This window comes from Austrofundulus limnaeus, unplaced genomic scaffold, assembly GCF_001266775.1.
Source record: "Austrofundulus limnaeus strain Quisiro unplaced genomic scaffold, Austrofundulus_limnaeus-1.0 Scaffold1735, whole genome shotgun sequence".
NCBI classification, from domain to species: Eukaryota; Metazoa; Chordata; class Actinopteri; order Cyprinodontiformes; family Rivulidae; genus Austrofundulus; species Austrofundulus limnaeus.
In genome coordinates, this window is record NW_013954137.1 from 2,957 (window position 1) to 30,894 (window position 27,938).

The following is a 27,938-nucleotide window of genomic DNA, read 5'->3' on the forward strand; positions in this document are numbered from 1 at the left end:
ATTATTATTGAACAAAGTTATCTAACCCACTGAGTGTTAAATTATGACGTGCACTTTCCACCTGTCAGGCACCTTCAGTTTAGAAAGTCAACTTGAGCACAAACTGGTTCTCCACTCTCCTGGAGGGAGAAACAGGAAGAATGACTCGTTTTCTAATGATGATTTCCTTTGCGTAGATCGAGAAAATGAGCGATCTCTTGAGGAGCTGTCACGCCTTTCTTCAGCACCCAGCTCGAGGAAAGCCACTGTGAAGAAAACCTATGTAGTCTCACCTGTGGTTAAGATGGCTCACAGTGCACTTAACAGGAAGAGGGAGCAGCAACGCATTGAGCGGGAGAACCTGGTGAGTAACAAGGCTTTGTTGAAAACTTATTACTTTACATTTATTTGTTGCCATTAATCAGTCTGGAAAGTTAAACACAGACATTCACGCTATATAAAGACAAAGAGTCATTGTTTAGTTTGCCTTTTTCTGCCCTTTTATTTTCATGCATTGTATTTAAAATTCATTGGCTATGGGTTACAACCAAAGTTAGAAGTATAAAGTTATGAGTCAATTATTTATTGCGAGACATGCTAATTTCTTTAAAATGTTTAGATGACTTGTTTAGATGTGCCCAAGCTGTTTGACATTTAATGGATGACTAGAACGATTGCATTTCACCCACCATCTTTCATGCCAGACTTCTAGACTGATGTTAAGAAATGAAAACATTGTAGATTTTTTAATCAAACTTTGAAACTAACAAAATGTGCAGTGTCATGTGATGTTGGCAGATGTTCAGAGTGTTGTGAATGACTCCCATCAGGTCAATATCTGTAAAGTTAACTGAGTTGAGTTATTTTGCTTAAACTGAATTCAGTAAAATTGCTCCCAAATGCTTGATCACTTTCTACCATTGGTTGTTGGTGGTGTGCTAAGAACATTCTACATTTTTGTTTTTAATTAGCAAATACAAGCTTTTAAAAAACACTCTTCTTCTTTTAAATTAGGCAATGAAGAAAAGACTGGATTCAGTCACGCCCACACATGGCATGAGTCGTGTAAAGCAGCTGGCTGACTATCAGCGCCTCACTGACTATAATATAAAAGCTTTATCACGTTTCTTTATTACACACAGTGAGAAAAAAGAGAGGTAGCAGGAGGACGTCTTCAGGTAGGTTTGATCCAGATCTGCTGACTTATACAGAGGTGATGCTTTAAAATTTAAGTATATTTTAAAGTATATGACGAATTCATGACTGAGTACTACTTATATATCTTCCTCACATCAGCTTCACTAACAAGAATGTACAATCCTCTTCATCTTAAGCCCAGGTTTTGAGTCACTCAGTCAGTAAATAGAAAGGTTTGATAGGTAACTTGTGCAGCAGAAAACTGCAGCCGTTCACACAAAAATCTGTGCTTTTAACTATCATAACATCACAGTTTCAATGTCAATCATGTTTATTTTTGAGCAGTCTTAGGTGGTTTGTGTTTATGTCTAATTAAAGTACACAAAGAGAACCTGCACAACATTTTTCTCAATCTGAGGCAGCAGATTTCTCATGTCTGAGCTGCTGCTTCCAGAAGGCAGCAGGGATTTAATTAACACAAAGAGAGGTCATTCAGGCAGTTTAGAACAGCTGTGGGCTCTTGGAAGCATCACTCATCTATTTATAAAACAGTAACTACTTCACTCTTCCCATGCTTATTATTGGATTTCTTTTTGATTATAGTATTTATTTTCTTTCTTTGCTTNAAAAGGAGCAACAGAAGAAACTTTATTTTTTGTTTTCTTGACAAACTACTGTCTCCAAAGAAAAGGCTGGCTGCCACGACACAGTCACCAATGTTTTTATTTTATTTTACTTTTTTACCCTATTAAAATGCTACTGCTTAGGCTACCAGCTGGTTAAAGAATCAAATATCCAATGTGACATAAAAAGGATGATTCATATATTGAGTTGAATCTGTCTCTAAAATAGTTATGAGTTCATTTATGTTGTTTAAAATATGTTTAACAACTTGCAAACACACCAGACTGCAGGAAACAGCACCTACTTCATTCAAAATGTTCTGGGGGAGAACCCCAGGTCCCCCTCCCACATTATAGCAGTAAGGATAAATATAACAGTAGCACTTATGTGAAAGAAATAATAACTGTACAATCAAAAAGAAAAGGTGGGACTGAAAAGGTGAGGAGTATAAGCAACATTTACATTTAATAAACATCCAGGTGTCATCCAGAAGCTATTTTTAAAGAAAAAAAGTTTTTTTTAGGCTTGCAGATTAAATTTGTTCAGTATGCACTCAATTTATTTCTTGACTAAACTACAATGATTTGTTATCGTCCTGATTTCATTTTAACTTTGCCTATTTTAATTTACATTTTATTATAGTCATTTTAACTAATATTTCCTTTTATATGCATCATTTCACCAGGCTCCATGTTTTGTTCTTCTTTACAATAAAGCTTTTGTTTAAAAAAAGGACACTCAACAGTCAGATAGTGCTTTTTAACTTTATTATAAACAAAGGAATGTGCAATTTATTGAATACAGAGCACTTGTGAGCTGAGCAGGATGTATTTATAAATTTGAGCCTCTCTAGAATGTAACTTGGGTGTGTACGATAATTTTCCTCAAAATACGAAAATTCTGAGCTGCTGATACGATAATTCAACATTTCCCATCTGGCAACCCTGACCGGGCAGCGAGCAGGCAGTCGTTGTGCCGAGTCCCAAACGAGAGCGCGGCAGGAGTCCGTGAACAACTCCAACTTTTAATTTATGCGAGCCGAACCGAGCCGAGTCACCGTGTAGCGTCGGGTTGTTTTCACCGTCTTTATGCGCTCCCTCCATCCCGGACTGGCTTAGTTTCACGGCGGCTCGTTGTTTTCGGTCTTGTTCGGAGGCTAAATCTGTTTTGGTACCGAAATAAAAAGAGAAGAAGAAGAAAGCCGCAGTCTCTTATGTGTGTCCAACCTCCCTTCAGCTACAGAAACTCAGCGAGGTAAGTCGTGTACTATAGTTTAATAATAATAGTTTTTGTTGTTGTTTTTAATAAGAACCTCACTAATCAATGAGTACCAGTGGGTCAGTCCCACAGGCAGCTTTACACTGTTTTCTGTAAAACCTTGTTCAACCACATTCATTCAAAACGGTCCAGCTTTCATTGTGAACAGGTCTGAGCTGCTCCATGTTGCTTTTTGCACCAATGTAGGTTTAAAATAGTGACTTTTCTACTTTCTACAGATACTTAGACGTCACATTATGGTTTGTGAACGTTTTGGCCACATCTTTTAATTTGGTTTAAAGATACTGATTGCAATGTCATATAGACCAATCAAAAATAAATAAATAAATTAAAGAAAAGTTATGAAATATAGTTTTTCCCCCTGATATTGTTGGCTTAAGTTTCCTAAATTAGCCAAAGTTGTAGCTACTTTGTGCGTTTGCTTGAAAATATGTCAATATTCACTCTTTTTCTGGAAAATATACTGTAAAACATAACTAACTATGGGCAGTCTGTAGTAGATTAGGTTAATGAAGTGACTGAAGTGTGTGGTTCTTAAGCAGGTTCAGCCAAATGCTTTGTTTACATTGTTTACACACCCACATTTCAGTATTGCATGCCAATGTACAGTATGTGGGAAAACTACGAGAATAAACTATTAAACTGCACCGTTTGATGTACTTCAGAGTAATCTTTTTATGTTATAGTTTGCAGTAAGTGTCTTTTTAATCAGAACGATTTGGTTGGCAGGTAGATATCAATCAAACACAGCATAGGTTAGATTAGTATTGTCTTGCATAATAGACATATTTGATTAACTCACTGTAACTCGTGTTTACGATAAAACGTTTCAGGTTTCCTTCACATCACTCCCAGCCAAAACACAAAGAAAAGACAAAAGATTAGAACGATTTTCGACACAAGGCTTTAAAAGCCCAAAATTGCTGGAGGCATTTAGAGTGCAAAAATTCAATCGCAGCATTCCCGAGGGAAGGGCTCTCCGGCGATTTATAGCATCCTTCTTGGAGAGAAAACAAAACCACATGCTGTTTTCATCCACGGGTTCAGAATAGAATTGCACGGCGAGCCTTACTTATTAACTGAGGTGGAATAGTTAAATATTGAAGAGCTTCAGACGTGCTGTACTCATTCCTACCCACTGAGCAGTTTGTGAATGAAACTTTTAAGACACTTGTAGTTTTTATTAAGATGATGATTTACTCAGGCTGTAAAACACTTGACAGGTTGACTTGTATTACTGCCTGTGGGCAAACAACGACCTAAGCACTTAATGTGTCAGAAGTCTTCAGAATCACATCAGTAATATAGGAGCAAATATCACTGAGACATTGTTTAAAGGTCTATGTTTTTTTTTTCTTTGCAGCCTCGACGGAGCGATTGACGGGACTGCATGGATCTGACTGAACATGAAGAGCCTTAAAGCCAAGTTTAGAAAAACTGATGTAAGTACGCAATACTGTGCTCATGACTATGTAAGCTGTGTGTGCACATGTGTAGGTCTGCCTGTATGAGTCAGTGTCTGTGTATGTATGGCTTGAGAAGTTGTGAGAGACTATTGGCAGAATCTCGCAGCTGAAACTCTTGTTCAGATCTGTTTTAGGGAAACTGAATTATTTTGGAAGAATTGAATAAGCTGTGCTTATTGACTAGGTCTGAGTTATCCATTTAGAGATCTTTTTGAGCTCTTTTAAACAGAAAAAAGTAAATCATTTGTTGATTTTTCTTTTGCTTGCCATGAGAGTTTTAAAGGGTATTAAGGTTATTATGCAAAATCAACTTTTTTGAGCTTTATATCATGTTATATTGTCATTCCCTCATCAAAATGTACCCAGAGTGTTACTTTTATTCATTCATGCATGTTTGAGAAACCCTTAAAGGAAAGCCATGTGGAGCTGCCTAAACGCTTGCTGGTACAAAGCTTCGCCTATTTGTAACGTAGCTCCTCCCTGGAACTCAGTCTGCAGCCAAGCTCCCACCCCACAGACCACCCCTCCCCCTAAGCTTTGTTGTGAAGATTTGCTGAAGTGGGAGTGTCAGAAATGGTAGGAGGTTCTTAAAGACACAGAGCCCAATTCAAAACCCGTGATTCATGATATGATACAGACTTTTATATAAACTGACAGCACATAAAACCGCACTTTTTCTGATTAAGTCACTTTGGAAAGCAATGGCACAGTGTTACAGATTCTTTTTTTTTTTTTTTTTTTACAGATTAGTCCCACAAAACCTGCAAATATTTTCACATTCTCCGACAGAGAACCTTTTCCAAATCCCGGCAGGTTATGAATCAGACTTTTTGGGAGGAACTTCTTCCCTTTCGGTTCAGTCATTCATTTAGTCCCGGTCTGAGATGTTCTGCACTCACAGGAAGTGAGGCGTCTCCACTGTGTCTGACTCATATGCCGTCACTGTGACCTCCTAATGACACAGAGCCAAACGGCAGACAGGAAAAGTCTGACAGGCTGCATGATAAAAGAGACAACTTTTGCGAGGGGGGTTGCGGGGGGATGAAAGGTGTGTCAGAAGCAGAGGAGTCGGCGAACAGAGGGAAGAGTGCCAGGCAAATGAGACATTTGGTTTATGTTGACTGTTTCCAGGAGATTAGAAGTGTGTGGTGAGCTCTGGTTAAATGGTATGTTCTGCTGAAAATGGGAGAGACTGTCTCACAGAGGAGGAATTAGGTGGAGTTCATCCCTGCCTTTATTCACTTACGCGCATTGCAAAATATAGAACAAACCAAGTTTTTTTTCTGTAGAAACTGAGATATCTGCTTGTAGGTACAAGTCAAAGCAGACTGATGTGTGGTCATATAAGAAAACTACAGATCTGCCTAACACTAGTAAGGTAAATTGGAAATTGAGTCGTCTTTCTGAGGGCGTTCAATGGTGTCCATTGTTCACGTAAATAGGCCAGAATTGCCAGGTCAAAATGCTTCTTGTTCATGATTAAATTAATTTGTATTTCACCTTTACCGCTACTTTTCCTGTCAAAACTTGTCATACAGATCCATTCTAAACTGTTGGAGTTGCAGGTGAATCAAAACCCTCGTTCTCATAAAAAACAGCGAGTCGTAGGCGGCGTGAGAAGAAAAGGGAGAAGCTGTGGATGTTGCTTAGAAACACAACCGATGCCACATCATGCCTTTGCAGACCTCCCACTCATACATCGCTGCTATTTGCCTGGGAAATGTATCAATTTGACTCTAATTTAATGAAAGAAACCCCATGTTTTTGCATCTGTACGTTAATGTAATGCAGTTTAATCAAGTTTTGTGTGAAGTCCGTAGCAATCTCACTGTATATACGCAACACTGCTTACACTGATGGAAAAAGTGCATTGAATACACACCGTTGTTTTTAAACTTTCAAGATTTGATCATTTCTGTTCTGTCTTGGTTACCAAAACCTAAGAAGTGAGCCGTTTTAATAAAGCTGAACCCCACATACTAAAGTCTATGCTAGGTGATTAAAATTAATTGGTGTAAAAAGAACTGTTTCACAATGTGACGTGTTGTAGCTTATAGTCATTCCACAGCTTTTTATAGAGCTCCAGAACAACCTAAATAGAAAGAAAACATCTCCTGGGTTCTATTTTAGGTTGTGTGTGTCAGTGACAGATTATTGAGGAATGTTCCCCCCTAAAAAAAACAGCCTTCATTTTCCCCCTAACAAAATAGCAGAAATCTAGTGCCATTGTAAATACCTTCTTGATGAAGTAAAGACATTTTCAGTCAGATAATCCTTATTAGAATCTGTGGTTGAGATTGAGTTTTTTTTAATGATGTTTCACTTTAACTATCCTCCTCCAGTTGAGTGGTCTGAGTGCATCAGTCAGCCAAAGGCTCCAGTTGAACACCTCCACGACATCAGGTCTAAGTTAAAACAGGCGTTCGAAAACACGAGACTGTGGGAGCGAACGAGACGTGTTGTTATTGTAAGTGATATGGACGTATAACAGCTCCGTGGTGACAGCGGATGATAACACTGTGATTTTTATGGAGGGATTGTGATGTAAAGTTACACAGGGAGCAGGACATCATTCCAACTTCCTTTTATATCAGCAATAGACTTCGTTATTAAAATAGTTTTCAACTCGTGTCAACAAAAGTTCAAGAATGACTAATTAACAGCTAAGTGACTTCTGTTTTAGTGGCTCAATCATCAGTCATAACACCAGTGAACTGTCAGAAATGTTATTAAACCTGTCTTGTCAGAAATATTCTGGGGGTCATGATGACATTTTTCAACAGCGAACTCAGAAAGGATTAAACATTCAGAATGCATTTAGTCGCATTTATTTCACCTTTTTTGCTTCTCCATGATTTACCAACCAACAGGCTTGTTTTAAATATTGTTTGTTCCTAACATGAAAAATAATTAAATGCTGAATGAAAGCTGGAACCTTCTATTCCTTTGTTGTGGTACAACCATGATATAAAGGAGTTTGAACAGTATGTCTCTAACAGCGATAGGATGGAGAGAAATACAGATTTCCTCATCTATCTTTATATTCCCGGCTCTTTAAAGTGTTAGTTTTGGATTAGGATTGTCCATACAAATTTTGAACTTTATACTAATAATAAAACAATGCACAAAAAAGATTAAATAATAAGCATAATTAATTTTTATTCAACTTCTCCAAATACTTTTTTTTACCAGAAGCTCGAATCAACCATCCATCCATCCATCCATCCATCCATCCATCCATCCATCCATCCATCCATCCATCCATCCATCCATCCATCCATCCATCCATTTTCTATACCCGTTGGTCATTTCTAGGTTGTGGAAACATGCTTCTTGTCTCCATTAGGTGAAAGGCAGACTACACCCTGAACAGGATATTAACCTAAATCCCCTCTGGGCATTCTTTTTCCCCGCAATACATTGCTTTGCACATGCTTTATTACTTAGTGAGATTATTGCTAATATTACAATTTGACTTGATGTTTGGAATTGCACGAGACATAAACCATATATGACCTGTCACGTCAAATTTGTTTTTCCTTTCACAGTTTTGAGACAAAAAAGCTTTTTTTTCTTGACGTAAACATAGGGGTCAATTTTTACCCCAACATCAGAGATTTTCTAGTTAATAACATTGAAAAAAAAATATATAACAAATGTGAGATGTGTTCTAATACCTCTCCAGGACAGTTTGATAAAATAAAAATTGATTATTTTTATATTTAAGATTCATTTAACCTTTTTTGACTGCGTATGAGATGAAAGCTGAAAAATGAAAATCCCAGGATGCCACATTAAAAGTATTAAAACCCCAATTTTTATGGATAAGAAGGCCTACAAGGTAACCACAGGTTGTGAAACTAATTTGGCGATAAAATATTTGGGGGGATTTTGGGTCGAAAAGCCAGAAATCTGAAAATGTGCTTAATTTAATTTGGCCTAACATGACTTAATCCCTGATTTGATGTGATGAGGTACATATAAACTAGCTTACATCTAAACTGCAGACTCTGAATAGATTGTGTCACCACTAGGTTAAGCAAATCAACTTTCCCAAATGCTAGAATGTAAATCCTCTGTGAAGCTGAGCAGTGTGTGTTCTCTACTCTTTATGTGCTCGTGCAGGTTTATCATTAAACAGTGGTAATTGGTGCACAAAATTAGGTGAGGAAAAGTCAAATGTGTAATTTCTTTAGATAAATAATAAAACAGCGACAAATATTTAATATAACATTTACACATATACGATCGTTAGGCGTGCGATGTGGGTCGACCTTTGCCAGATTTGATTTGCCCGATGAAATTCTGGGCATACCAACGTCTAACAGGGAGGTTGATTTTATCAAGCTGTGAGCAGGTGTGTTTTTATGCAAGGCCGAAGGGAATTAGAGGAATTCTTTGAGGTGTGTAGCTCTGCGTGTGTGTATGTGTGTTAGACTGCATCTGTGTGAGCGTGCCGAAGATGGAGCGGCGTTTGAAAGCCTAATCTGGTTTCTGGGAATGAGTTTGGAAAATAGCCACAGAGAGAGAGAGAGAGAGAGAGAGAGACATGCATTCTTGCTCCGTCTTGCATCCACAACGTCCATAAACATCATCCTTGATATTGTGTAAGAATATTTTATATGAGTTCAGTTCAGACATGCCACCTTTTTTTTTTAATGCAATTGAACAACAGTCCAATCCTGGTCCTCGAGGGCTGCTATCCTGTGTGTTTTACTTGTTTCTCTGGTCCAACACTCCTGATCCAAAGGCTGAATTACCTCGTCGTGTTCTGCAGAAGCCTGTTAATCATCCATTCATTGAAATCAGGTTTTGGAGCAGAGACACATCCAAAACATGCAGAATAGTTGCTCACAAGGACCAGTATTGGACACTGCTGGAAACTAGCTTTAAATGTTTTCTGTTTTGTTGGAATAAACACATTTCAGTTAAGAAAATAAAAGTAAATTTATGCTTTAAAATGTGCATTTTGTTCTTCATACTTCTCCCCATAAACATCCAAGCTGCTCTCACATTGCTTAAACCTGCTCCCCCAACTGCTACACTTATCAGGATTACTTAAGGCTTACACACAGACACACACATGCATGAGCACAGACCAGACAGCAGACACGCACACACCCTCCCCTTATCACCCTCTCTGTGTCTAATTGATGTGTGGATTAAGTCGTCTCCTCTCACGCCGCACAGCTTTTTCGTAGCTTGAATCAATCAAAGCTGCCAGACAATAAAGTTTAAACTGTGCGTTCACTGTTTTGCTGAATTCGTTTTGGCACCTTCCAAACGTTTAGGGTGTTAGTGTCGCTGTGTGAACACGAGAGGAATGGAGTCCTCCTTATCTGGAGTTATGAAATGTGTCTGCTGTGTTAACTGGAGCAGAACAGCAGAGGACATCACATGCTGATCATCTGAGAGCATTTCTAGAAAAATGCCTTGTTTGTTTAAAAAACATTGAACCATAATGGTTTTCAGGATTCACACATGGCTTTTTTCTACTGAAGATAATAAAACATTAAACAATGGCAAAAATAGCTTCTCACACTCAGGACTTTAGCTATAGATGGCTTTTTTAATTGAACGATTGCCTGAGGAACCCTCGCTTGGCTGTGCTTTATTTGGACGAGTCAGACTTGGTTTGGCATGCAATGGTTTGTTCTGGCTGGGATCAGTGGAAGACTGTTAGTACTGGGAGAGACAGTAAAACCTCTGGGACTGCCCTGGAAGGGTAGGTGGAGCATCTATGTGTCATCAATCGTCAGCAGGATGTAGCACAGCCATCCAAAGGATAATTATGACACTTCTTCCATATACCCGGATGGTAGGCTATTCACATAGTCATTACCATTGTTAAAAAGTACAAGGTTGCAGATATTCCTATTTTAATTTAATGAATAGTCTGTAGTTACCACACCACTATTTCCATCTGACTTTCAGCCCACTAATAATTAGAGCAAAAACCTTATAATGGATGATTTAATGCCAAAAATCATCATCCACATTAGGTCTTATTTTTGTCATATTAGTACCCATGAATATAAGTGAAACTAATGCTAGATACATTTTTTCCACAACGATCCATTTTAAATACCGTAGGAACTTCTTTTGGGATTTATTTATTTATTAGGTGTGTACTTGAACTACAAATACTGAACCATAAAACCTGCTTGTCAGCACATTTCTGAAATGCTCTGTGGGAAATGAGTGATCCTGGTGTGTCCTGGCCATTGTATGTATATTAGTGTGTAGGTGTTATTTTGTGTATGAGCTGTTCTTTGGTCTAATGTGCTGGTGGAAGGTACTTGTCTGCTACCTTCGCTGAGTATTAGTTCAGTATATAGGAATTGTTTTGGATGTATGTATTTGTAATTGGCAGTTTAAATCTGAATGTAGTATGACATGTAAACTGCACTACTATGTCAACAAGGTAAAAACACAAACCAGTGGATGCTAAATAGTTTGTTTAGAGCTGCTTAAAAAGGATCTACTTCAAATAGGAACTTCCTTAGGGATTTATTTACTTATTAGGTGTGTACTTGAACTGCAAAAACTGTACCACAGAACCAGCTTGTCAGCAATTTTATGAAATAGAAAAAGGCATGACTAATCACTAACAAAATAGCAAATGGTGTAACTTATCACTGATAGTGCATTAGAACAACAATCAGAAGCAGATAATGTGAGGCAGGGGAGTTCAAACGAAAGTTAGACAGAAAAGGGGAGCTGGACAGACTTAGACTTCCGTTCATGATAGTACTTGCTTCCTTCAACTTCATCTTCTGCAGAGCAAAGGATTGTGGGTACAGCGAGTGCAGTCAACCAAAAAGCTTGCATTGCAGATTTATCAAAGATGCACTTTGCATAGGTGGAACACTAATTTATTAGAGGTTTAAAAACTGGACTGATAAAGAACAGATCCTAAGCATCTGAATGAGCTTTCTTTGTAGGTGGTGGGGCTCAGCCTTGGAGAGGGTGAGGAGCTTTGTCATTCATGGAGAGCTCATAGCAGAGATATTGCTCCTCTGCAGTGAAAGTCAGGACATCTGGTTAAGATGCCTCCAGGATGCCTTTTGGAGGTTTTCTGGACCCGGGGGAAGATCCAGAACTTCATGGAGAGATTATCCCCTCCGACCTCCCTGACTTTGGGACTTCACAGAAGCAGCTGGGGAGGATGGATATCTGGGTTTCTGCACTGGATCTCCTCAACCTGATCATGGATAAGCAGTAGAATATGGAGACATCACATCCATTTCCATAAAAAGAATCTGTTAAAAATCTAAACCATGGGAGGTGTAGAACAGTATGGAAAGGTTGTGAAAATGGAATTCTGTCTTAGGCTCAGTTTATCCTGAAAAGTTAAAAAAAGAAAAAAATGCTTCATAAAAGCATTTCACTGATTAACGTGTTAATTTTTGCAAAACGTATTTGATCACAATGATTAGTAGGATTTTATTTTAGTTCCATAGCAGCAACATTCAGGTTTATAAAAACAACTTAGGAATTGTTTAACCATCCAAGTACTATTTTCTAAAGTGTTTTGCTTTGAGCTCAACATAATGACCAATGAGACTCTGTAATGTTTGTCTTTTTTAAATTGAACTCAATACACTTTGCCTGCCTGTATGGGTGTGTGTTTGTGTTTGTACTTGTTTCTGCTACAGAGTGAGGACCACTTGCAAAATATTTAGTAATTGGGGTCTTTGATGTAAAGTGAGGACCTTGTCCCAGTCCTCACTTTTTTTGCAGCTCTACTGCGCTCTACTGTTTAGGTTTAGAGGTACGATGTGAATTAAGTTTTGGTTCAGGTTAGGGTTAGAAAAATGCTGGTTTGTGTTAGGGAAAATGTCTGGGTTTGGCATAAATGCAGTTACAAAAATGAATGGAAGTCAATACAAAGTCCTCAGTTTGCAAGAACAAGGAGTGTGTATGTATGTTTAAACTGCTGGCCTTATCTTGACTTAAATAAGTGATGCTGTTTTGATTTTTTTTTCCTACTTCAATGACTTTATGAGCAGCTTCCAAGTTTAATGAGCCTGGTCGCTTTCCAAACCCAACAGTGTTTATTTATAGGGCAGGAAAGGCTATTTGTATCTGAAGGAAGTTTTGCACGAGAACTAATTTAGTTTTTGCCAGCAGTCCTTCTTGCCATCGTAATGGTTCCATGTTGGGCATTTCCCTTAGCTTTTAGTTGAAATTTGAGTAAAGGAAAGAAGAATGCTGAAGAATAAAAATTATTTACAAGCCCCTTTTATTGTACTTTAAGGAAGTGGTAACATTTAATGTACCTGAGACACAAATTACTACGTGTTTAGTAAAATTCATTTAGTTTAGAAATTTGGAAAATTTCAGTTTTGCACCTATCCTCTTCTTACAGCGTCACAATACTGAAACATGCAGTTTGGCATCGTCTTGCCGAAGTAAGGCCTTTTTATGATAAGACATTGAAGCTCTTTAGTTGTGTGGTGAAAACATGCTGGGATTTCTCTTTTAAAGTCTGAAAGTTGAATTGTTTATGATTTAAAAAAAAATCTTTTAGTATTTGATTTCTTTGAAAACATGACCATTTATCTTTTCGATTTGTTCAATCAAAAACAACAAAGTTTTAACTTATTTATGACATTCATTTCAGGATGAGTAAACAGTTTTAAATAAAATAACTTTTGCCAATAATTTGATGCTCATAGATGTGCAGTTGAAAGGATTTGCAAACTGCAGTGGTGTTTTGATTTTAATTTTACACAAAATCAAAATGGAATTGTAATATATATTTTTCTTAAACATAAACATACTGATAGATTTGACTGTTTCTTTTGTGAAATTAAAGGAAACTTAATTAGGGCTGCAAATTGGTTTTGCAGTTTTATCAAGAGTGAGCGCAAAATCAATATGACGATGCTGCTTGGACTGCAATAAATCCTAGACCATTATAATTCAAGTTTCAATCTTTCATCTTTTGCATGTTAATAATACATTATTCCGTCAATCCAGCAGATTGATGCTGACACCTGATCAATGGATTATAGTAACTGACAGAAGATAAAGTGAGAAATGAAGAAAACGTTGATTTATTGCAACTGATTTCGTCCCATTTCAAACAATAATATTGCAAGTTTTTTAATTGCCCTGCAGCCCTAACATAGCAACACATTTTAATTTTATTTAACAGTTTTGTAACCCATTAGTAAGTAATTTATTTTTATTACATTTATAATTAAATAAAGCTTTCTAATTATCAGTCGTATTTAGTTGGCATTCAGTGTTAAAACTGCTGTTTACTGGTTATTTAAAACAAACAAGTCTAAGTACTGTTCTGGCTCTAAAGAGAGCTGCACTTAGTCTGAAAAAGATCGATCCCAAATGAAGTTTATAAAACTTTTGAAGCGTTAAGTTAGAGGGGTGATATTTTTCCTGACATCAGCATGATTCTGGTGGTTTGAGTCTAAACTACCCACCATTAGTTTGGCACATCCAGATTTCTTACTCAATTATTAGTGGTTGAGTTTTACTGCGGCTAATGTGGGTTCTGACAAGGAGGAGGAACGTGTGGAATGCACATGGTTTGGTTTTTATGTTTTGTGCTGCACAGTGATGTAGAAATACCCTGCTCATTTACAGCTTTAAGTCATGTAATGTGTAACTGAACTAGTGTGGGTGGTGCAGGTAAAGATGGAGTATCTCTGCAGTCATCTGTAGATGGGAAATTGTTCCCATGATCTAAACTCATTTCATCATCTAAATATGAGATCCACGTTGGCCAGTGTTGTGAAATAGATGGCAGCGTTTGTCACTATAAGAGCAACCATCTGGTCTTTGTTTAACTTTTCAGCTTACTTACTTTTTTATTCTTGGTTTCAGTGTCTAAACTGTTATGGTGTGTGTGTGCATGCGTGTGTGTGCTTGAGTGTGTTTGCATTACAGAAAGTAAGCAGTCTCAGCTGTAGCCTAAGAGAAAGCTGTATTGTATGGGGACATGTGAGCATTAGCATTAACAGCTGCTGCTGATCAAAGAGCAGAGATGTTCTACATCTGTCAATCTCTCTTTTCATTGCTATGTTTTTTTATTCTGTGTCTTTCATTTTCCTTTTTATCTCGGAGCCTTTTGGAAACAATAGTTTTTTTTCCCTGCATGTAATTCCCTCTAGGGGGTAACATTTTTAATGACCGTTTCTTACCTCCTGCCTGACCTGAATCCCACTGACAGAATAATTCATACTTTCACAAAAGGCAAATGTGGGTTAGTGTGTGATTCTTGGATTGAGGATACTGTTGCTTGTTCTCTGACAAAAGTCCAAGTATTTTAGAGCGGAACATTTTTATCCCACTAATCTTGTGGTTTGGCTATTTTGCTCTCATCATCTTGAGACAAAATAATCTTTTTCATTTGTTTATCTCTTGGCCTTTTTTGAAAACCAGAGATTTAGTAGATAGATTATCTTAATAGATAATAACTTTTTATTCCAGTCTGTTTTCCTATGTGCTTACCTCATGCTGCTTCTTTAGAGCTGACCTTGTTTTTTTTGAAACATCTATTTTCTCCACAAGTAAAGTTGGAAGAACGACGCTGACACTGAAATAAAATGACCTAAGGTTTTACAAAGTATGTTATCGAGAACAGCACACACAGGAAAATGGATGGTTGAAGATGTGTGAAATAAAACATTCAATCATTTAACAGTACACAGTGTGAATAACCTCACGTTTTTTGCTTCCATACAGTGGCTTCTTGTCCTTGCGGTTAGCCTCGGGCCTGGACAAACAGGAAACACTTAGTGTTATCAGCTCATTTTTTGTGAGTGTATCCCAGTGAGTGTCAGGCTAAGTACAAAGAGGGAACACACCCCGAGTCTAACATAAACACACTTACAGCAGAAAAAGTAACGGAAACAGAGGAAGAAACTGAAGGAGAAGCAGAGGGTCAGACGGAAAAGGAGGAAACAGAAAAAAGGAAGGCAACAACACTTCCTGGTTGTGAACATAAAAAGAGTCTTACTACTTTAGTGTCCGTAACCTAATTTAGTTATTTTTTAATAATTAACTGATTAACTGAATACCATCAGACATGGTTTTTAAAATGTACCTATATCAGCTTTTTTGCTTCACGTTTACAAAATTTTACAATAAATAAAGGCATTTGTTTTTGGACCTGTGTGTTTAGTTTTCTGCTCACTCACAGCTACTAACACTATTTTCTTCCAAATTACAGATTCATTGATTTATCTAGTTATTAGCTGCAGTTGGGGTTGGGCGTTATTGGCAAAAAAATTTAATTATTAATTATTTAACTGATAACGAGTAATATGACTGTCTTAGTCACATGACCAATTTAAATTATTGTAGTGGGAAAGATTTGCTGTCCGTAAAAATCAGTTCCAAATTGTGTCAAAAGTACAGACTTCAGGCTATACATCAACTTTTAAATTTTGTTGCTAGACCAAGTAAAACCAGAGTTATGATGCATAAATTACTGAACATTTTTAAAAAAAAATTTTGGTCATATTTGAAGCAGAGAGAAACACCGAGTGGACTGACCGAGGAAACCTCCAGTTACCTGGTGGCAATAATATTAATCGGCAAGAGCCAAAAAATAATCTGTTCAACTTTTTTCTAACGATTAATTGCACACGATACGATTTTGCCCAACCCTGCAGTTTTATTATAAAGAATGCAAGTCTATTTAACTGTGTAGATGAGTAGGAAAATAAATGAAAGACAGATACATAAATAACATTTAAAGTAAAAATCTGTTAAGAATTGTCAATAATCATCAATATTTTCCAGAGTATAGCAAAATTTCTATTTTGAAGTTTTCATTATTTTGTTTTCCTACTTTATAATAACAGTACAAAACTTAAACTATTTTTTTGTTTAATCCCTTTTTTGGCAATATTTCTACCAGCCCATGATATTTACATCAGCCGCCCTGTGATGACATTACGTTTGTACGTGTCCGAAAGTGGAGCAGTGCATTCCGCTCTACTTAAACTTGTCTACTAGAATGTAGTCCAGCATTATCACCACCACGCTGCTCTGTCCTGACTGCCCTTCAGCTCTCAGTTCAGCCTGTGAAACTCCTGCAGGCCTGTCACACGGTCCTACCACACTCTACTGTGCATTATTGTTTTCTCCCTTATTGTAAAAAGTGCCAGCGTGGGTTGTTTATTTTTTGTCCCAAAAATATATATATGTGTGTTTTATAGCTGTTACTTAAGATTACCATTTATAACAAAAAAAATCTCAACAAGTAGAAATGATTAACACCATTTAGTTATAGCACCAGCTTTTTATTTTTTTTATTTTAAAGGATGTTTATTATAAAACGTGACCACAGAGTGCATTTTTGGCACATGTAAGTATGCAAAGGTACAGATTTTTTTTAAAAGGCAAAACGTGTGAGTAATGGTTAATGGTACTAGTAAAAAAGAAAGACAGAAAAAGTTTACCCTTATGTTTGAGTTAAAACAGAAAGATGACTCCACTTCGTACTCACGCACTATTTTGAGAGTTCATATTTGGCCCTGAAGTTCTAAACTCCCTTGAAACAATCTGACAGCTAAAAAGAGCATGAACAAATCGCTGCTGAAGCAAAAGTACAATACACTGTATTCAGAAAAATACTAGTAACTGACTACAGTTACTAGCAGTATACTAAAACATGAATGAAGAAAACTTAGCGTAACATTTTCACAGTTGCTCCTCCCTTTTAGATAATATCCCAACTAGTTTTATTTCATTCAAACTACACGGCACTGTTCTCTTTACTGACTTATGTTTGTGCAGTCACCAGTGGATTTAATCTATTTTAAAGTTAAACTCTGACAGTAACTGCATTTTTAGACTATTTAAAATCTCTTTTGTATCTTCATGAGGCCGACCATATTTCCAGCATGTCTCTATTTAACAGTAATTTTTAAAACAAAATTATCATATTTTTTTAAATGTATGAAGTACTCTCAGTTCATAATCTTTCAATACAAATGCACTTTAAATAACAAGTTGTTTTAACCCTAACCAGGAAAGGTACAGTCCCAGCATGCGTCAGATGATTTATGAAAAATAATTAGGATTATTTTGGAAACAGAAGAATTTTTCAATTAAAAAAACTATTTAATAACATAAACAAAGATTCTTTGATGTTTTTTTTTTTTCAATCCAGTGTTTTTGGCTAAACTCAAACCAGATGAGCACATGTTATCTACACATTTATTTCCATATTTTCACTTTATTTTTTCTAGAATCTGTCAAACTTCACTATGTTTTGTGTTTGATCAAATCAGTGCTTTCTGCAGTGATTCAACAACTTCTGACTAAAAGAAAATATTGAGATTTTCTTCTTTGTGGACAAAAAGGAAACATGGATTACTTTATATGTTTTATTTATTTATTTATTTATTTATTTATTTATTTATTTATTTATTTATTTATTTATTTATTTACCTAATCCCTTGTTCTTGCTGATGACCACGAGTCTCAGGCTGCAGAGCTCAGTGGTCATCCTGGCTGTTGGAGTGATTGAGGGGGTTTTTATAGCCCTGCATTTTTCCACCAGCTGTGCAAAATGTATTGCAGTGGTTGCACTTGGGTGTTTGCCCCAGAGGCTATTTACACCCTCCAGTGCTGTGTTGGCCTATTGCTGCTTCTAAAAAAGGGGGGTTCAGTTTTTCATCACATGGATTAATGGAATCAAAGCTCACCTTCTTCTCGTGCATACTGTCAGTCAATAGGCTATCAGGTCAAATCTAATACTGTACTGCAAACTGATACACACTGGTGGCGATTGGGAGAGCTGACTGCTGAACTGCTGTTGCCAACTCAGAGGGGGCTACGGGTCTAATCCTCTTCTTTCCAATTATATCCTCTCTAAATGCATTTTATTTTGTCTTGAAGACACAATGTTCTCCTGGAGCTAAATTAATGTTTTCGCCTTAGCAGGTGTGTTTGAGTTTATAGCAGTGGTCTGCTCTTAATGCCTGCTCTGTTGTATCTTGTACTTGTTGTGTAGCAGAATTTTCTCTGAATGAGATCATGTTTGAAGCTTTCCAATGGCTGATTTCTCTCTGTTGGTGATGCAAATGTGTGCCCATTTGGTCTGAGTGTGTGTGCAGCATGTACTCTCAGGATGTTGGTTGTGTGTGCCTGTGCACTTATTATTATAACAAATGTTTTGTGCAGGCCACAGCAGAGCCAAAAAAACATTTGCTGTTGGTTAAGAAACATTACTCACATTTTGGGCATTTTCATCAGATTTAGTGGTCAGTCTATTGCAAAACTAAAATCACTAAGTTTGTAAAAAATACTTGGATGACCAGTTATTCTGCATACATGTACAAATATATTGTTTATTCCTTTTGATGTATCTTATTTTGGTTTTCAGGATCTTTTAATCCATTTTTCTGTATTCGCCCCTTTAGGTCAATGAGTGGAACAAAAATGACGAGCGCCTGCTTGCAGCAGTGGAGCACGGCGAGGTGGACAAAGTTGTGTCCCTGCTTAGTAAGAAAGGTGCCAATGCTGTGAAGCTGGACAGCGAGGGCAAATCAGCGTAAGCCATTGTTCTCTATTCAATTAATTTATCTTTGTACAATCAATACAAAGCCCCATTATACTAGCTGACCACTAAATTATGATTGTAAGGCTTAAGTTCTATATTTTTCACGGCTGTGATGTTGAAGTAAAACTGCAGAGAAAAAAAATGTATGGGCAATAAGAGTTTTTGAAAAATGAGAATAAAATGTGAATAAACCTTGGACATGTTTGTACAGTTCAAAGCCTGGATTAGGAGTTATGTCACTGATGTAAAATAAAAATCAAGCATTTGATCAGGTTTGGTAGTTATAAATGTTGGGGGTTGTATAATACAAAATCAACCTTTTTGAGCTTTATATCATGTTATGATGTCATTCCTTCTTCAACAACACACCCAGACTGTTGCTTTGACTCATTCATGCATGTTTGAGAAATCCTTGAATCTCCTGTGGTAGCCACGTGGAGCTGCCTAAACTCTTGCTGGTACAAAGCTCCTCCTATTTACCCTATGCTCCTCCCAGAGCTCAGTCTGCAGCCGAGCTCCTGCCCCACAGAGCACCCCTCCCCTGAAGCATTGTTGTAAAGATGTGCTGAAGTGGGAGTGTTGGAAACGGCAGGAGGTTCCTACAGAAACAGAGGCCAAATTCAAGGCATTTGGATACTATGATGCTAAGTCAAATTTATTTGATATGTACAGCATTTTCATAACAACTGAAGGTAACATAGTTACTTGATGTTGGTATAGAATTGAACTATGTGCCTGGACAAGACATACACTCACCAGCCACTTTATTAGGTACACCACGCTAGTAACGGGTTGGACCCCCTTTTGCCTTCAGAACTGCCTCAATTCTTCGTGGCATAGATTCAACAAGGTGCTGGAAGCATTCCTCAGAGATTTTGGTCCATATTGACATGATGGCATCACACAGTTGCCGCAGATTTGTCGGCTGCACATCCATGATGCGAATCTCCCGTTCCACCACATCCCAAAGATGCTCTATTGGATTGAGATCTGGTGACTGTGGAGGCCATTTGAGTACAGTGAACTCATTGTCATGTTCAAGAAACCAGTCTGAGATGATTCCAGCTTTATGACATGGCGCATTATCCTGCTGAAAGTAGCCATCAGATGTTGGGTACATTGTGGTCATAAAGGGATGGACATGGTCAGCAACAATACTCAGGTAGGCTGTGGCATTGCAACGATGCTCAATTGGTACCAAGGGGCCCAAAGAGTGCCAAGAAAAGATTCCCCACACCATGACACCACCACCACCAGCCTGAACCGTTGATACAAGGCAGGATGGATCCATGCTTTCATGTTGTTGACACCAAATTCTGACCCTACCATCCGAATGTCGCAGCAGAAATCGAGACTCATCAGACCAGGCAACGTTTTTCCAATCTTCTCTTGTCCAATTTCGATGAGCTTGTGCAAATTGTAGCCTCAGTTTCCTGTTCTTAGCTGAAAGGAGTGGCACCCGGTGTGGTCTTCTGCTGCTGAAGCCCATCTGCCTCAAAGTTCGACATGTTGTGTGTTCAGAGATGCTCTTCTGCCTACCTCGGTTGTAACGGGTGGTTATTTGAGTCACTGTTGCCTTTCTATCAGCTCGAACCAGTCTGCCCATTCTCCTCTGACCTCTGGCATCAACAAGGCATTTCCGCCCACAGGACTGCCGCTCACTGGATGTTTTTTCTTTTTCGGACCATTCTCTGTAAACCCTAGAGATGGTTGTGYGTGAAAATCCCAGTAGATCAGCAGTTTCTGAAATACTCAGAACAGCCCTTCTGGCACCAACAACCATGCCACGTTCAAAGGCACTCAAATCACCKTTCTTCCCCATACTGATGCTCGGTTTGAACTGCAGGAGATTGTCTTGACCATGTCTACATGCCTAAATGCACTGAGTTGCCGCCATGTGATTGGCTGATTAGAAATTAAGTGTTAACAAGCAGTTGGACAGGTGTACCTAATAAAGTGGCCAGTGAGTGTATAACTACTGCTTTAAAGTATTTTAGGGCTTTACAGAACTCAGTGGACTGTATGTTCAAGGTTTCTGAAAGTAGTTTAATGCTCTGCAACACAAAGTTAAAAATGAATGACTTCTAAAAATAGACGAGTCTCTTTTAGTTCTCCAAAGACATAGTTTGCAGCCTCCGTGACGTTCAGTGTTTCGAGAGCTGTTTCATGTCCATAGAGGCAGTTGAGCCTCTTGTCTCCCCAGCTGAGTTGTGTTGATAATACGGAGGCTCTGTGTTAATTTTTGACCTCTTTTCTTGTCCTGTACACGCACACACACACACCCTCCCCCAACCTCTGTGTGTTAGAGAGATCACACGGAGCAAGTCCAAATCGAAACACGGGATAGGAAGTACCAGGAAACAAATATGCAGATTCTCACAAAGCCGAAACAAATAGCCCTTTTTATTTCACCACTAGTGCTAATCCTTGACCTTTTCTCTCTGCGCAACTGCAACACAAAAACACACAGGCGGGGGCCATACTCACAATCTCTGTAGATCATGATGAATGTGGTGATTTGGAATCAGAATGCAACAATCTTTTCAGAAGGCACAAAAGAGGGGTCTCCAGTATCTCTATGGTGATAAAACCTGACTGAAAGGCATGTAGGCACAGTTGTGTGTTTCTTTGTGTGTGCAACATAGCCAGCACGTACACATCTGAACAGGGATTTTCTTTTTTCATTCTGTTCACTGAGCTGGATAGGGGTTTTATTGATTGTCCTTCATATGCATATCCACTAATAGGCTTCTGAAATATTAGTGAGAATATTTCTGCATACGATGTGTTACTGAGTTATTTCTGTATCTGAAGCAGTGATTTATTACTATTTTTGTGGTTCGATAGCCAAGTCAAAAGCTTTGCAATTCTAATTTGTTCTTTGGGTTTGAATTTGTGCACAGACTTCATGTAGCTGCTGCTCGTGGCCAAACAGACTGTCTATCTGGGATCTTGTCTCATGGAGCTGACCTGTCAGTCACTGATACTGCTGGTAACGTCTATAATTGTGATAAAATAAAAGAGAATTGTCTAGAGCTGGGCGATATGATCTAAATTTTATATCACGGTATTTTCAACATTTTCATCGGTTTCACGGTATTTGACGGTATTTTTCTTTTCATCACAGCTCAGCTGATAATAAAATGTACAAACCCTGCTTATTGAGTTTTTTCATTTTACTGTACCTCTGTCTGTGTCTCTGTTTCCCTCCTCTGTGTCTGTTCTCTGACTGGTGGTTGGAGACAGTAGTCATGCATTTTGGTCCAGTCGTGAAGGAGGAGGGTTAAGAAAAGATTATGATCGGGTTTATTGTTTTATGTTATTTATTAAAGCTTATCAGCACGACTCACCTTACACACCAGCCAATTCCAACTCCACTACAAACTACTTCCTGCGGGCTTTTCACTATAGAACCACGTTAAGTCTCCATCAGCATAACGTCTCCATATTAACTAACCGCGTTAAATCTAACTGTGCACGTCACTGAAGAGGTGTTTACTACATTCAGCGACGGCAAAAACGAGATGTTTTTTTAAACGTCAGTCAATGTAAGCAGCGGAATCGCCACCCGCAGCTGCAACTAGCTGCTCCAAACATTAGCATGCTAACGCACATAAGCGGTGCAGCAAGGAAAAATGTCCCCCGGGAAACAACAGTTTACTGGCGGCCGCGACGAAACGTTCCGCTATTTAAACCGGAATGTCCGGTATTCTAAAAATTCATAACAAAAATAAAAACTGGTATTCGGTAAAAAACGGTATACCGCCCAGCACTAGAATTGTCTGAAGTCTTTTGTATTGTGCATTGACTGTTGTAGGTTGTTGTTTTTTCTGGATTAAATATTTGTGTTTAATTTATTTTTTAAAAACATCAGGATTTGTTACCTGCTTTATTTTGTTCATTTTTATTCTTTCCAACCTTTCTTTAATTCTTTAAGGTTTTACTCCTCTACACCTGGCTGCCAAAAACAATCATGTGGAGTGTTGCAGAAAGCTCCTTCAGGTAATGTTATTAAACTTGATAAAACGTCTTTGTATTATTAAAATACCGATGTTTTCTGCTTGGTTACATTGTACTGATAGGACCAGTGAAGCAAGAACTGGTTTTGTTTGAGCCAGTATTTAATTACAGGCAGGATTTTTCTTGGACGCAATATTTGTGTGTGAATCAAAAACGTTATGTGTGAGCGTGCAGAGTGTACCATATGAAACATTCAGTGTGAACTCTGTATTCTGTCAAGATGGCTGAAAGCTTTCTCTGCTTCATTTCTTCACACTGCTGGTCGTGTTTTCAGATCAGCACGTCTTAGCAGCAGAAAAGGAAAACTCACACTTTTCCTGCTCTAATTTGCTGATTTAACTATGAATTTGCAGTTTTTATGCCACACAAACCTCTTTGGTCAGTTGACTGTATTGCAAAATGCATATAATTTATGATGGAATACTGTAAAACCTGGATGACTAATCTCTGTTTTGATACAAGCAAGCAAGAAAAAAAGAAAATGACCATTCGCTGCAAAGCATTTCTTTGTGCAATCATTTATCATGCAGTAATTTCCTTAAAGCTCCAATACAAAACAGTCTTTTTTTTTACAGAAATCAAACAAACGTGGTTTTACTGTATATTTATTGCAGACATAGTTAAATAGTCTTAAATGTGAGCAGAAGTTATTTGAACTTATTTAGGTCACTTTCATGCAGAAAAAAATACAATATGATTTATTTGTTTCAAAATATAAATGCTAATCAGTATTTTTTGAACTGCTTCACCTCATAAAGTATTTTTTTTTCTTTTTTAAAACAGAGTAAATGTCCCATCGAAGCAGTGGACAGTTCAGGGAAAACTGCGCTGCATCATGCTGGTAAGTGTCTCAGCAGCTAATTATACAGAAGGGCTTTTCTGTAGAGCCTGTCTGCTTTCTGAAGGACGTGGGAACATTTCTTGCGAGATTAAGTTTAAGCTGTAATTTTATTTGGATAAAAGTTATCTTTCATAGCTCGAATTAAGTGATTTTTTTTTATTCTTAGCCGTTGGTGGGAACATGCAGATTGTTCAGCTGCTATGTGAAGCCAAAAGTCCCATCAACCTAAAAGACGTGGTACGTACTTTTAATATTTCTGCTCTATCTTTCTTTTTTCTGACATGATGGAGGAGGTCTTTGACACAGAATGAAGACCACAGATATGTTCCAAATATTTCCTCAGCTTTGGTATTTCCAGAAGGCTGTTTGAAGTATCTGTGCACGCTTGTATATTTTTCTCAAAGATTTACCTGCTAGCGCCATCTTTATTTACTTTCAAGTGCATTACTTTCTTGTTAGTGAGCATCTTTTTTATGCTCTCTGTAGGTTGTTAGGAGATGAAATCATTTACTGTAAAATCTAAATCATCTGCAGTTATTTCAACAGTTTCCTGCAGTAAAAGGGGGGAACCTTGTGAACTGTCATTTCCTCTCATTTATCATCTGTTTGAAGACGGATTTCTGTGCATGTGTAAGGTAGAAGGTCAGAGTTCTGTGGGAACTCAAGCTGCAGACATGTGGTCTCCATCGCAGTGACAGACCATGCCTGTGGTTTTTACACAGCTGGAATCTGTTGAAAGCATGAAAAAGTGTGTGTTTGTGTTTGAAATTTCAAAAAGGAGGAAAGAAATTAAGAAGTTTCCAGTTTGTTTTCATTTTACTGTTATGCAACTGCCGGCCTGTTGGAAATAATTTCATCTGTAACATCTCATCTAGACAAAAACAGCAATTTGCAATACATGCTGCTTAAAAAAGAGGTACATTTTTTAATGTAACATGTAGGATTTTATGGTCAAATTTCTAAAAAGGTTCACTATTTTCCTTTAATGAAATCATGACATTGCTTTAACACACATGTAATCATGTGTTTGTGTTAGTTTTGAGTTGTCCAGTCGTGTGGAACATAAAGATTTTGACGCTGAGCAGAACATGCTAGCTTGTTGGCCTCGGGCATAAATCATGGCTGGATCATATACCTGCACCAGACTTTATGTTTGGCTTGAAAAAAAACAACCCCGCTCAGTTAAATCAAAAAGAAACAGGAACATCTGTCAGGTCAAACATGTCAATGTCAATTTTATTTCTCAGGCAAGTTTAAAAACAACATGGCTGAGCAAAGGGCTTCACAACTTCAAAAATAACAGGAAAAGCCACCAAAAATATTTCAAAATGGAAAAAATATCACCAACAAAACCCAACAAATACAATAAAATAAGCTAAAATCGAACTAAACTAGGAAACAACATAAAAGACTCCTAAAAAGGGTTAGATTATTAGAAATAAATACAGCTTCTATGTACTGCATAAATAATTCAGTACCTTACCCATGCAAGACTGGAAAAATAATAAAACAAATACTTCCTAATAAGTGACAAACGTAATCATAAAATTAGCTGAATTGTTTCCCCTCAATGCTTGCTAAACACAGTTTGGGATTTATATATTCCACATCCCCGTTGATGGTTAATCCCAATCCTCATGGTGCGTGTTTATTTCAGGCAGTATGGGAACAATTTAAGCCAGGCTGGCACAGTAAACAACTAAACACAGAACAGTGGATTGTAGCACCAGTTCAGTGTCAGGATGGAGTTTCTGATGACGTTTCTTTTTGTACAATAAGAGTTTGGATAAAGTGGTGGAAAACATAAGAATAAAACAATGTCAGCTTCTGTTACTGTGCTGATTGTGTATTTGTTGGGAAAAAAAGAGGAAGTTTAGTTTTAGTCATTCTTAGCTTGAGCTAGAATGCTAGTAAAGCATTATTAACTCATTTCCTTTTAAAGTGAAGTGAACTATGTAACTTCTGATAAGAATTTCCTGGTAACATTAAAGCAAAATGTGAAAATGAAACAAGTTGGACTTTGTGCCTTTTAAGCTCTGTTGATTGCAGCAGGATTTGTTGTTCAGTTTGTAAGGAGATACCAAAACCAGAGAGTTTTACTGTTCTGTCCCTTTACATTTAAAACTTTCACTAAATAAGAAGTCTAATCAATTCAAATAAAAAAAATCCTTAAATGACATAAAATAAACTGATACTTATTGTATTTATGACTTTATTAATGATTTATATTCAAATAGAACATGTTTCATGCAGTTTAAATTACATAGAACAAATTAACGACAGCTTTCACTTAGTAAATATGTGGCCTGATGCAACACTGGCACATTACAGCACAAAAAGTGTAATAAGCTTTAAGCTGAGGCATAATTGTATTGATTCTTTTCGACTAACAGGCCTGGTTGCTTCTTGTTTTCTCCTCTTCAGTTCCCCCTCAAACATTACACCGTTGCCCAAATGTGGGTAATTTGTCGACATGCTGACCTCGAGCTATGAACACAATTCAATTTCACAAAACCAGCCAAGTAATACACCTGTGTAACCGCACACAAACACACTTAATCCATTGCCCAGAAAAGGACAAAATTGTTTTTATTTTATTTTTTTTCTTTGCGTTGTCGTTTCCAGAGCAGCAGAAACACACACTGAGCTGAGGAGAAGCGGGGCTGTTAATGTGTTTAGCAGAGCTCAGAGGAACCCAGAACATAGTTTATTTCTTTTTGCTTTGTGAAAACAGCAGCAGCTTTGTAACATAATACACCCAGCTATGCTGACACATTTCATTTAGTTTTTTTTCTTTTGCTAACATCTTGTTTTAAATCTGATGCAAATGTTCATTAAAACTTGTTTATCATCTGCTGTTACCCAAATTGTAGCTTACATAATATATGTGTGTATATATATATATATATATATATATAATTTCTTAGCCTAACCTTAAGTCAGTAGCAGTGTTGTCCTGAGCTGAACCTTCTGATCAGCACTTCCATCTGAGGCTGTAAGCTCTGTCAGCAGTCATCACCAGTCAACTATTTCAGCTGAGCTTCGATAACACAAGGCTAAGTTTACATTAAGTGTCACGGCGGGAGTTGGAATGAGTCTGTCTTGGTGAAAAATGTTCTACATTTTATAAAAAAAGTTGCAATCTGCCAGTTCTGACAACCATGTGATAAATTCTACAGATCCCACTCCTTAAAGCTGCAGATATACCATCTGGAGCTTCTTCTCCCACTCATACAGTCATATGAAAAAGTGTTTATGTCTCAGGTTTTGTTGAACCCTTTGGGTGATTTTAGGACATTTGGTTAAAACAGTGGGTGTATTTGTCAGAGCCACACAGATCACCAGTTACATACATGTTTCAGAGAAAACAATTTAATCTTCCATGAGTTGAAACATGAATTGGTCACATTCATTCCTTCTTCACACAGACCTGAGATTTTTCTCACCACACAGTGAGTTGACTCGGTGAATGTAAAGGCTGAAACACTGGTGTCTTACGTGGTAATTTATAGGTGTTGGTATTCATGTAAAACTATAAATCAGTCAGCGTGATAATCTTGAATGTTTTTATTGTTTGTTCCAAAGGATGGACTCACTCCCTTAATGCTGTCAGCCAAACACGCTCATTCTGAAGTCTGCAGCACTTTGCTGGACTGTGGTGCTGAAGTCAACGCCTCTGACAACACTGGCAGGTAAAAACACTTTTGACTCACACAGATAATGGGCAAATATATGTGTGCAAATGTTTTCTCAGTGTTCAGTAAATATTAAGGGGATCTGTGTGTTTTCTAGGACAGCCTTGATGCTTGCCGCCGAGTCGAATGCAGTATTTGAGGTTGAAGTCTTGGTTCGACGAGGAGCAGACCTGTCGGTCGTAGATTCAGACGGCCACGATGTTGTTCACTATGCCACGCTGTCAGGCAACTCTGAAACCAAAACTGCCCTCCTGGCTGCTCTGAACAAACATCAGCTTTTAGGTAAGAGTTATGAAAAATGTAACACCATCCAATCCATCCATCCATTTTCTTCCGCCTATCCGGGGTCGGGT

General features: G+C 37.7%; 2 protein-coding genes and 1 long non-coding RNA gene across 3 annotated transcripts in view; 2 read left to right on the forward strand and 1 right to left on the reverse strand.

The window, feature by feature from the left end:
• The window catches only part of cfap97 (cilia and flagella associated protein 97), a gene marked incomplete at its 5' end in the record, with an annotated part of 33,493 nt that overhangs the window by 2,316 nt on the left and 3,239 nt on the right, over positions 1–27,938 (forward strand). The window contains 2 exon segments of the mRNA XM_014033431.1: positions 69–343; positions 994–1,157. Of these exon segments, the coding sequence (XP_013888885.1) occupies positions 69–343; positions 994–1,140 (422 nt within the window).
• Positions 2,695–27,867, forward strand: LOC106536223 (ankycorbin; the record flags this gene model as incomplete). Its single annotated transcript, XM_014033432.1, is given in 9 exon segments — positions 2,695–2,994; positions 4,382–4,460; positions 18,890–19,020; positions 21,933–22,021; positions 22,967–23,031; positions 23,833–23,890; positions 24,057–24,127; positions 27,476–27,582; positions 27,683–27,867. Coding segments are annotated over 8 exon segments (742 nt in total), but the record flags the coding sequence as incomplete, so codon positions are not given.
• LOC106536225 (uncharacterized) lies at positions 11,669–15,569 on the reverse strand. The gene is made up of 4 exons (XR_001312534.1): positions 15,346–15,569; positions 15,179–15,228; positions 14,964–15,048; positions 11,669–11,688 (listed from the first exon to the last, which is right to left on the reverse strand). It is a non-coding gene; the product is annotated as an uncharacterized LOC106536225 (long non-coding RNA).